The sequence below is a fragment of the Urocitellus parryii genome, chromosome 5 (genome assembly GCF_045843805.1).
Source record: "Urocitellus parryii isolate mUroPar1 chromosome 5, mUroPar1.hap1, whole genome shotgun sequence".
In the NCBI taxonomy this organism is placed as follows: domain Eukaryota; kingdom Metazoa; phylum Chordata; class Mammalia; order Rodentia; family Sciuridae; genus Urocitellus; species Urocitellus parryii.
This window is the reverse complement of record NC_135535.1, coordinates 5,217,082-5,228,517: the sequence shown is the minus strand read 5'-3', so window position 1 is coordinate 5,228,517 and position 11,436 is coordinate 5,217,082. Positions and strand designations below refer to the sequence as shown.

General features: G+C 64.0%; 1 protein-coding gene across 1 annotated transcript in view; it reads left to right on the top strand.

Annotated features, from left to right (window-relative positions):
- Positions 1–405: 405 nt before the first annotated feature.
- Parvb (parvin beta) overlaps positions 406–11,436 on the top strand; it is a 30,412-nt gene continuing 19,381 nt past the window's right edge. The window contains exons 1-3 of the mRNA XM_077798933.1: positions 406–472; positions 4,458–4,560; positions 10,261–10,401. Coding sequence (XP_077655059.1) covers positions 422–472; positions 4,458–4,560; positions 10,261–10,401 — 295 coding nt within the window. The 5' untranslated portion in view covers positions 406–421. The remainder of the gene's footprint in view (positions 473–4,457; positions 4,561–10,260; positions 10,402–11,436) is intronic.

Here is an 11,436-nt window from a genome sequence, read left to right as displayed (position 1 = left end):
CTCATAAGGGCTGTTTTGCAGGATATTTTTTCCCAACTAACACCTCAAACCCCTCCCGTGTTCCTGCCACCGGCCCTCGGTGACCGTCCCAGGGGCCGCAGGAGCTCCTAGGGCAGGGCCCTTTCTGCTGTGCCAGGCCCCAGTGGACGCGCCGGCCTCCTTCTCCCGGTGGAGGTGGCCTGGGCTGGTGGGGGCAGAACTGTGCCTGTGACCCTGTCCCCTGGGCGAGGCCCCCCCCACGCTCTGGGTCTGGTTTTGACTTTGAGGGTGGTCCCCGGCTTGGGCGTGGCCCTGCGGAGGAGGTGAGGGTCTCTGCCATCCCCCGCCCCTGATGTGTGGGAGTCGGCCGCCCCGTCCCTGCCACCTCACAGACATCAACTGTGCCCTTTTGTCCCCGACAGAGGAGAATGAGGAGCGCACGATGATCGACCCCACCTCCAGAGAGGACCCCAAGTTCAAGGAGCTGGTCAAGGTGAGGCTGACGGAGGGCGCTGCTGCGGGCAGGGCTGCTGAAGACGGGCAGCCACCGGGTGCCCAGCCAGGGGTCTTCTGAAGCCCCAGGTGGCTGGCTGCCTCCTGGCTCCCCCGGGTGTGCTGGGGACACCTGCCTCAGCGTCCAAGTCCCCAGTCCCCAGCTCTGGCCCCATTCTCCTGGAACTCTTCTCCAAGATGCAGACGCCATGGCTCTGACGGAGCAGGGAACCTGTGTTGTGTGTCAGCCGCACGCCCACACGGTCCCCCTGACCCTCCCCTGGGGCTGCCGATAGAGACCCCTCAGGTGTTCGCTCCCGGCCCACCATGCCTGAATGAGCGCCTCCCTGCCCGGGAGCTGGGAGGGGGTCACAGCTGGGTCTGCAGCTGCAGGCTCAACAACCCTCAGGTGGAAAATACTAGAAACAATGTTGCACTGTTGCTGAAGTCTGCCACCTGGTCAGGCCAAGAGGGCTACGTCTGTGCTGAAGAGGTACAAATGCCTTTTTCTTGAAATTATTCCCTGAACGGCACAGGGCACACGCCTGTAATCCCAGGGACCGGGAGGCTGAGGCAGGAGGATGGCAGTTCAAAACCAGCCTCAGCAACTTAGCGAGGCCCTACGCAACTCAGGGGAGGCCCTGTCTCTAAATAAAAAATAAAGGGGCTAAGGATGTGGTTAGTGGTAAAGAGCCCCGGGGTTCAGTTCCTGGTACCAAAAAACAAAGGACTTCAACAGCTTAGGGATCCACAGGGGTCCCGGGAAGTCCCAAGACTGCTGAGGGACACCTCCTGGGATGTGGTGCGCAGGGGTGACGGTGGCTCTGGGGTCAGCTTCCCAAGTCCAGATCTTAACTCGGGTGCAGGTGGAGCTGGGCAGGTGCTGGGCACCCACACGCTCCTGAGGCCACCGGGTGCCAGGAGCAGGCAGGCAGGAGCGGAGGGACGCTGCTGGCCTGGCTGCCTGTTTAGAAACGGGACTGGCATGGGCTCCGGGCGACGGAAGACCTGGACGTCTTCCCCCTCCTGGCCTCTGCTGCCCGGGTCCAGGAGTCTGGTGTCTTCCACAGCTCAACTCCTCCTGGGTGGACGGCAGGTGCTGCCCAGGCAGGAGGTGGCTCACGAATGAGGCACTTTGTATTTTTAACGATTCTCAAAAGAGGACCGTGGTCCCGGGCCCTCCAGCCGAGGAAGACTCACGCCGGGGGAAGGTGGAGAGCCGAGCTGGCCTTCGTCCTTGATGGCCGGCGCAGGCTCCTCCATGCCTGGGTTTCTCTAGGGCAGAGGGTCTCCCGGGACTCCTGCAGGGCCCTTAGGACCACCCCCGATGGCTGCTGGGGCCATCTGCAGGATGGGGGCTGGTCTCGGAGGGCTGACCGGTCATGGGAGGGTTGACGCTGGACTCTGGGGAGGCCCGGGGAGCCCAATTCCCGGTGGCCCTGTGGCCGCCTAACGACGCAGCTCTGGACAAGTGGAAATGGGGGGGGCTCGGGGTCAGTGAGACGCCAGGAGGGCTGTGAGGAGGGGGCTGGCCTGTGCCCACCCCTGCGCCCTCCACCCTCCCTAATGGACGTTATGATGCCTTCAGGGTCACGTGCCCCTGTCATCGCCAGCCCCGTAAAGCTCTGCTGAATTCCGAGGCCAGTCTCTGAAATGACCCGACCCAGGGCGGGGAGGCCCCGCTGGCCGTCTGAGGGGCAGAGGGGCAGTGTTCTGGGGAGTGGGGCCAGCCTGGGGGGACGGCGCTCTCAACTTGTGGAACCCCCAGTTTGGGTAATTAGGGTCATTGTCAAATTGGAGGACAGAGAGTCAGAGAAGTGCTGGGAACAGTGTGTGTTTGGAGTTGAAGAAAAACCACGTGAAACTCCTGCGCGCTGGACAGAAGCCGCCCCTCTGGACCCTGGAGCGCGCGTCTCCCAGCCCACTGGACGGTCTTCCTCCCCTTGGCGTCTGGGGAGAAAATCAGCGGCACGGAAACCACCCTGGGGCTGAGGCCCGGGCTGCGGGGCCTCGCGGAGCGGCCTGCCGTGCCCCCAGCTGCCAGCCCAGGGGGCCTCCTGCCCGGTGCCGTGAGCGGGCGTCCCCGGTGGGCCAGGACCGCATCTGGAAGGGGTGAGAAGATGACAGTCCCGGCCCCCGGAGGCCACTGCAGACCCGTTGGCGGTTCAGGAGGAACTCAGGAGGAAGAAATTTTTTACTCGGGTTAAAGCAAGCTCATAAAACCAAGGTGACCTCGAGGGCATGAGTAATCCATGTCCTGGACACTCACCTGCGGGACCCGGGTGTGCAAATGAGCACGTCCCTAAAAATCACTCCCTGTGCTACCTTTAAAAGGTCTTGTGCAGAGCAGAAGACAAGACGGATGGTCCGGGAGCTCCGGGACCACGTGCTGCCCTCCCCAGGCACGGTGACTCTGAGCTGGCGCTGGCTGGCTCTCCCGGAGCTGACCGCTGGGTCTGCGGCAGGGGTCTGGTTCTGGTTTCTGTTGTTTTCTGTCTGGGCTTGGACCAGGGCAGGATCCAGATGTGATTTAGATCGTTTTTAGGTTTTAGCTTCTTCCTGCAGAAACATCCTCTCCGGGGACGGTGCCCTGGGCCAGGCCTGGGAACCAAAGGTCTGCGTGCCCAGGAGGCCTTCCCAGAGTTGTGGTCAGCAGTCCTGCTGTCTGTTTGGGCCCCTCCTGTGCTCCGTTCCTGCCCCTCTCCACCAAATAAATAAACAAAACACAAGTTGGAAGAAGAAAAGGGAGGAGGAGGAGAGCAGCAGCCGTCATGCAGGGCCAGAGAGGGCTGGGGTCCCGGGTGCAGGTCTCACTGCTGTGCTGCGGGAGTCGGTTCTGGGGCCCAGGCCCAGGTCGGCCTTGGACAGCCCCGTGACATGCCAGGCCTCGGGTCAGGGGCAAGAGGCGTCTGCCTCCCTGGTGCACACGGTGCGCCCGGGGGACGTATGGACGACCAAGGCCGCCCAGGCTGTGCAGTCCTGTCCTGGGAGCAGGGCTGCTGTGGGCAGGGCTGGCCGGGGAGCGCGGCTCCGGGACCCACGCATCAGCAGAAGCAGCCCCAAAGCACCACCCGGAGCCCAGCTGGGGAGTTTGTTGAGAAAAGGCCTGATGAAGAGGCTGCCTGGAAAGAGGGAAGTTCACCTCCACAGGCAGACGGGAACGCGGACGGTCTCAGCCGTGCTCTTCACAGCACCAAAGTGAGCGGCAGTGACCCAAACGCACAGCGATGGATGAGAGGGTCAACAGCACGTGCGTGCAGTGGAACAGTCTGCAGCCATAAAGAAGGAACAGGGTGGGCCCACGCTGCAACGTGGGCAGAGCTGGACAACAGGAGGAAGAAGGAAGAGAAAGAAGCCCGTCCCAGAAGGCCAGGAGCATGAGGCCACAGGACAGAAGACAGGTCCTGGTTGGGAGGGCCCGAGAGGGACAGACGGGGCTTCTGTTTAGGGCGGTGGTGAGGTTCTGAAGTGGATGGGGCTTTTGCACGACTTGGAGGTGGTACCACACCCACTGGATGGTGTGGCAGTGGATCGTCTCTCACTAAAGCTGTTTTATAAAGTGCTGCAGGAAGCAGGGCTGGAGCTGGCCAGAGGCCAGGCTGACCCTCCTGCCACAGCCTGGGGCTCCCCCAGCCCTGAGGGGGGGCCAGGGGGGTGTCTGACGGCCCCTTCCTGCCTGGGGGCCCGGGGGTGGCAGTACCAGCACTCACTCCCGTGCCCCCGCCTCCCTGCCACCGTCTCTCCTGCTGAGGGAGGGCGTGGGTCACCTCACTTCCTGGCTCGCATCATGCTCCCGGCAGGAAGGAGGCCCGTCCTCACCCGGCGCCCGGAGCTCCCTGGGCAGCCCCCGCCTCCAGGGCAGGTGTGCGGCTGCGTGGGCTGAGCCCTCCTGCCCGGCCGTGGGCTGGGAGAGGCCTGTCCGGTGGCCATCGTGGTGTGGGCTGAGGGTGGCCGTCCCTTCCTTGGCTCACAGCCTGCTCCCCCAGGTCCTGCTGGACTGGGTCAACGACGTGCTGGTGGAGGACAGGATCATCGTGAAGCAGCTGGAGGAGGACCTCTACGATGGCCAGGTGCTGCAGAAGCTGCTGGGTGAGTGGTAGAGCCCGGGGCTGGGCCACCGTCCCCACAGGGCCACCCTGGCCGATGTCCTGACCGGAAGGGGTCCAGGGACAGTGGCCTCACACTTGAGGGTGTGGTTCAGGAGGGAGGCGGGATTGGAGGCTGCAGTCACCCAGCTCCTTCCTGTGTCACCGGGACAGAGCGCCACCCTGAACAGCGCACGTGGCACTCAGCGTGGCCGGCGCCCGGTCTGCGGTCACTGGGAGGACTTAAAATGAGAAAGACAACGGAGGAGCTGGCCAGGGTGGCTGCCGCCTGGCTCCCTGGGGTCCCTGGGTCCTCGGGGTGACTGGAGCCTGGCACATCTGTGGGTGGGGCGGGAAGGGTCCTGCAGTTGGTGACCACGTGGATGGGGCCACTTCAGTGGGAAAGGGGGGGGGGTGACGTGCGCGGGGCCCGCTGGCCCAGCTGGCTGGACCCCCGCCCGCTGACTGTGGCATGGCTTCCCGTCCCCAGGACGCTCTGGGGTGTCTTCAGGGCCGACACCTGGGAGAGCCTGTTAATGTGCCTCTTCAGTGTCACCCCGAGACCCCAGGCCCCCGCGTCGGGTGGGGTCGGCAGACCCGCATCAGGGCCTCCTTCCTCCCAGCACCCGCCCTGTGCTGGACCCCACGGAGGCCCCTCCCTGGGGACGGGGCGGGGGCAGAGGCAGGGGCGGGGGCTGCAGGACCCTGGGGGGGGTGGGGGCCACCGACTGGAGAGAGAGCAGCTGGGGGCGCAGACAAGATGGGCTGCCTAGAGGAGGCGCCCTGGGGCTGGAGTAGGGAGGGGAGCCTCTGCCCAGGGAGGGAGGCCGGACACCCAGGCGGCCTCTGCAGAGCGAGGGTGTGGGGAGGCCCAGTCCTTCACTCGGGGCGGGGTCTGCACCCGCCATGTAAATGGCCCTGCCACCGTCTCACCTGCTGAGGGAAGGCGCGGGGTCACATCACCTCCTGGACGGCCGGGGAGTGTGCGGAGCCGCTCTGAGTGACCACGCCCTCCAGTCCTGATGCCCACGGGGATCTGAGAGATGGCTGAGCCTGGCGCGGTGGTCCCAAGGCCAGTCTTCTGAGTAGGCGTGTCCCCTGGGCTGAGCCACGTCACCTGTTCTGCTGTGGTCCCACCCCGTGCCCTGTTTGGGATAGAATGTTCCAAGGAAGTGCCCTGGTGTGTCCCCTTCTCTGCTCTGCCTTTGGCTGTGGCTTCCTAGATGTCACTCGACCTGCTAACAGTGGACATCAGGAAGCTAGACTCAGCCCCCGAAACCTGACCCCTGGCCTCGTTTGAATGGCTTCTCCCCAGTAAGAGGGGTCAGCAGTGCTCGCTCTTCACTGACCCCTAGGGTCAGAGCAGCCGTCACAGGACCCAAAGAAGAAGGTGCCTCTGTCTCTGTGGGTTGCTTCGTGCCGCCCAGTCCCTGGGGTGACCCTGGTGTTGTGTCGTGAGGAACGTGACAGGAGGGGTCCCCTGTCCTCCAGACTGCACTTGGAGGGAAGCTGTTGTCACCGTGAGGTCACCCGCTCCTTTGTTCAGGGGCTGGTAGTGCCAGGGCGGGTCCAGGCGGCCCAGGCTGCAGACACGGGGTGAGCCCGAGGGCCACCAGGTGTGTGTTCCAGCCGAGGGTGGACAGAGGACGAGGTGCATGTGGACGGTTCAACCTGAAGCCTAAGGAGCCGCGGTGAGGGGCAGGGAGCCCCGGGGGAGAGCAGCCTGTGGGTTCGGGGGCAGTTGTGGCACTGGACAGCCAGGGACCCCGCCCAGGAGCCGACCTGCGCACAGGACAGGGAAGGACGTCCAGGCCAAGGCTCTGACGCCAGGAGGAGCCTGTTGTGTAGACGGTCAGTGGGGGGGGGGGGCAGCCGTGCAGACACGGTCGTGAGACGAGGCTGGGAGGACAGATGGGGCCAGATGGCGTCCAGCCTGGGCAGCAGCGCTTCTCTCCCACATGACAGGAGGCCACTAGAGGCCCCGAGCAGGGTCCTGACACGGTCTCAGCTGGAGATTTAAAAGGCCACGTGGGCTTCTGGGTGCAGAGCAGATGGGAAGGAGGGTCAGGAGTTGGGCTGGGACGTTGACCAGGCTGTCTTTGCAGCTCTGACCAGGGCAGGAGTGTGACAGGGACAGTGTTCTGGGGGTGACAGCTGCCCGGGGAGGAGCTCTGCATCCTGAAGTCCACTGCTGGGCAGGAGTCTGGAGTCCAGCCGCAGCGTCCGCGTGCACTCAGTGTCCTGGACTGGATGGCGTCACCTGGAAGAGGGGGCTCCAGATTCCTTATTTGACCAAATTTCAGGTGGCCAAGGAGGGACGTCAGTGGCTGAGGCAGGATCCCGTCTTAGGATGATTCTGGGGTTCCAGGATGAATCTGAAGTGTCCCTGGGCAGGGTCTCATAGTTATCGTGACTCTGTTGTGAAGGGTTAGTGGGTGGGTGCCAACGTCCCGCTGTCCAGTGGAGCTGACTTCCTCGGGTGCTGTGCGCAGTCATTCCCAGCAGCCGGGTGCTGGTGCACAGTCGTTCCCAGCAGCCAGGTGCTGGTCACTCTTTTCACACTGGACATGTGAGCTGGTGGAGACTGTCAGCTGAGGAGTCCAGAGCAGCACACTGACCTTACCTGTCACTGTCCTCAAGGGACAACGGGTGGTGACGCAGCCTGGCTCTCAGCTCCCCTCAGAAGGACCAGTGACTGTGAAGACTTAGCTCCTCGTGGACTCTGGGCCTCGGGGACCTGGCTGCCGGGGGGATGTTTTATTGAAGCCGTCGCTCAAGTCGGCCTTTTCTCTCTACCCGGAACAGACGCTTCCTGGTGTCTTCATGAGCAAACTCGAGCGGTGCTCTCTGAAACGTTTTGTTGTTATAAATGTGGGTTTGCTTCTTTGTTTCTGCTCCACCTGTCTCATCTCAAAAAAAAAAAAAAATGTCCCCAGGCCTTGCCGAGTGGTGTGAGGTTCAGGGACCGGATCTCAGGATCCCAGGACAGGCTTGGATTTGTGTCACGTCAGCCGCGGTGGGGTAAGAACAATGCCGTCCCCCGTCTGCGTCGGGGCCGTCCTTTGGAGCAGTGTCCTTGTCCTCTGGCTGGACTTCACGTCCTTTCGGTTCCCTCTTCAGTTGGCCCCATGAGTGCAGCACTTCCTGGGGCCAGGGTGGCCGCGAGCCTGGCTGCGCGCCTTTGTCTTGTGCCCAGCGTGGGGGAGGCTCCCTTGGCTCCGCGGCCTTGTCACAGTGGCCAGGCTGCTGGTCCTCCTTGTTTGGGGGTCCCCAATAAGTACTCGAAAGGCCACTTTACAGTCTCTTGTTTGTCCCTGGGTCAGTGTCCCACGTTGAAGACAAGGACAACGTTCAGGGATAGTCAGCTGTGGACAGGACACCCCGACGTCGTGCCCGGTGTGGGACCCGTTGTGACCCTGAGGAGATGCGTTGGTAGCCCACGTGACTCTTGAGCGAGGCCCAGATTCCAGGAGAGGTCTTGCTGCAGGCATTTCACTCCTTGGCTACAAAAGGCAAAATCTAAACCAAATACGGGATTTGGGCCGAGTCCCAAGGCCAAAGTTGCCACCTGTGCGTCTGAGGAGTGGGCTGTGGTGGTCAGCAGGAGCGGTCAGGAAGAGGAGGAGCCAGCAAAGCAGCTGGGCAGGATGGGCCACAAGGAGTCTGGTACCGGGAGGGACCGAGGGTGCGTCCAGGAGGCAGGGTGAGGAGTCCAGGACAGAGAGGGCCTCTGGGCTTGGCCATGTGGAGATTGCCGCGGGTGAGGACCCGGTGGCCGGTCCCAGAGGAGCTGTCAGTCTCCGTGGCAGGCGGGTTTCTGGGGCACATCTGTGCTACGTTGCTCTTTGTGGGCAGAGGGTGCCATGCCGACGGCCGTGGGGGCTCCCGGGCCGGCTACTGCCTCTGCTAGCCGCCCCCTGCCCACCGCCTCTGTGTCTGCAGCCCTCGTTGCTGTCACCATGGCCTCCCGACTGCCTGAGGTCCGGCGGCTTTTCTCTGTCTCTTTCTGAGCTGGGAAGAGAGTCCAGGCCCCGGCGAAGCCTGGGCTGCTCCCGTCTCAGCAGTGGGCAGGGTGATGTCTGGTGGCCCAGCAGCCACGTCCCTGGTTCCCCGCCACGTGGAGTGCCACCCAGGACCCAGCCCAGGCCACCCCAGGCACAGCCAGCCTCCCTGGTCTCCGTTACGGCTGGGTGTGTCCCCTGAAACTCACACGCTGAAGCCCGTCCACCCCACAGGGTGAGACTGTTTGGAGAAGTCGATTGGGGCCTCGTGGTGGGGGCTGGGCCACCGTGACTGGTGTCCTGATAAGGAGAAGAGGTTGGGACCCAGACACACAGCAGGGCCATGTGAGGACAGGGGGAAGGTGGAGTCAAGGAGCCGGAGGAGAGGCTCAGGAGAAACCAGCCCAGCCGCCCGGCCGCAGGCGGGCAGCCCTGGGCACGAGGACCACTCTCGGCTGTCCTCCTCCTCTGATGCTTTGTCACGCTGCCAGGGGATGGGTGCAGTTTCCTTCTCTGTCTCTCCACCTCCTCTTCCACCCCAGGTGACGTGGCTGGCAGGGGACAGGAGGGGTGTCCCGGGTCCCTGTCTGTCCTACTGGACTGGGCTCCTGGGCCCCGGCTCTGCCCGGTGCTAGGTCCTGGGACACTCGTGCACCCGGCTTGCTGGGTTTCCAGGGTGTTTCTGGGACACTGGATTCTTTGGCAGGGCTGGTTGGATCAGGTGGAGGGACCCGTGTGCCAGGCGTCACCGTCCCCAGGCCGGTGTGGCAGGCTCTTGTTTCCCTTCCTTCTTGCCCTCGGCCCAGCTGGATGGTGCGCAGTTGGTGTGTCCAGGACCCCCTCGGTCACCTCCCACCCCGCCTGTCTCTGCACTAGGACCCCTTGTCCCTGCCTGCTGAGCTCCAGGACTGTGCCTGTCACCTAGCAGGTGGGGTTTTAAACGCCCTCCTGGGACCGTCCCGGGACACTTTGGCCGTTTGGCGGAGGTCTGGCCCCGACGTCTGAGCCTGGAATCTACGAGTGGGAGGAAACCGGGTCCCCCGCCACGCTGCCCTCACCAGGGCGGCTGGAGCGCCCCTGCCCGCGTCTGCTGTCCCCTGCCCTCACCTGCCGCTGTGCTCGCTCCTCAGGGAAATTGAAGGAACGCAGGCCGCGGCCAGGTCTCTGGCTCAGTAATTGAATCTTGAGCGCAGGTGACAGTCCCTGTACTCGCCAGGCCCCTCCCAGTTGCTGCTCCCTCTAGGGGACAACATGGCGTGAGCCCCGTGAAGCTCCAGCAAACTTCTCTGTGTGTCAGGACGTCAGCGGGGCCAGTGGGAGTGGCACGCAGGAGGGAGGTGGCCCCAGAGCCTTCCTGGCCCCGCTAAGCTCATGTCCCCAGGACGGGCTCCTCACCGAGCTGCCCACTCCTCCAGGTGCCCCTGGCCCTCAGCGAGGTCTTCCGTGACTCTTCCATTTTGTGTTCATGGATTGATCTGCAGGGGGGGGGGGGGGGCTCCACGTTTCACCCCTGCCCCGTCCTGCTCTTCCTTCTGGTGTGGAACGACCTTGGACTTGGGGTTCTTACTTCCACGTCTCAAAACTCCCCGTGTCTTGCAGTCACCTGCTCCACCTCAGGGGCCTCAGTCGGCAGGTGACCGGGCCACCCTGGCCCCTCCTGCCTCCTCTGACACGCAGCCTCCAGTCTCGTCCTCCTCTTGCAGAGAAGCTGGCGGACCGCAAGCTGAACGTGGCTGAGGTGACCCAGTCCGAGATCGGGCAGAAGCAGAAGCTGCAGACGGTTCTGGACGCCGTGTTGGACCTGCTACGGCCGCACGGCTGGGCGCTGCGGTGGAGCGTGGACTGTGAGTGGCGCCGGGAAGGCATGTCTTTTGGGGGTTTGGGGGGTACCAGAGATTGAACCCAGGGGCACTGGACCACTGAGCCACGTCCCCAGCCCTATTTTGTGTTTATTTAGAGACAGGGCCTCACTGAGTTGCTTAGTGCCTCCCTGTTGCTGAGGCTGGCTTTGAACTCACCCTCCTCCTCTCTCAGCCTCCTGAGCTGCTGGGATTACAGGCGTGTGCCACCGCGCCCGGCAGGGAGGGCGTGTTTGGATGGAGCCTTTGCCTCTGCACATGTCTCCCCCACCAAGGCACCTGGCCCTGGAGGTTAGAGACCTGCTCGCCCTCCTGCCCCACAGGAGGGCAGTGCAGAGGGGAGGGGCAGGAGGCCACGAAGCGGGGCACACCCTGAGGGCCTCTGTCTGCCCAGGGGGGAGCAGAGGAGTGGCCCCCGCTGGGCGGGTCAGGGAGACTTCAGAGGCAGGGCCGTCCCCAGGGGCTCTTGTGGGGACTCGACTCCAAACCCCCGGGACCTTCATTCTAAGAGCTGTTTTACTGACGGCCCCCAAAGCAAGTCCCCAGGAACTTGGGCCAGCCTCAGGAGGGTGTCACAGGCTGAGCTGGCTGCAGGAGAGTGTGACGTCACAGTGTCCCCAGCCCAGGCACTCAGCGAGAGGGAGAGCTGACCCACAGAAGCTGGACCACTCTGGTCCATTGCTCCCACCCCCTGCAGGGCAGTCGGGGTGCAGAGCTCTCCCTGCTGGCCCCGTGGCCCTGGGGCCGGGGCAGCTGGGCCAGGCTACGGAGAGGGCACCTGCCCTGGCCTCTTGGCCCGAGAACTTGGAGAGACCCAGCCTCCAGGGTGCAGGGGCCGTGGGTGGGAAAGGGCAGAGGTGGCAGCTGCCCAGCCTCGGCCTGCACTCGGGGGCTAGGGAGAGTGGGCAGCCACAGAGACTGACCTGGGCCAGGCGGGAGTCGGCATCCAGCATCCCAGAGACGGCCCACCCCCAATGGGACAGCCACTGGCCTCCAGGGAGAAGTCACTGGGAGCCAAAG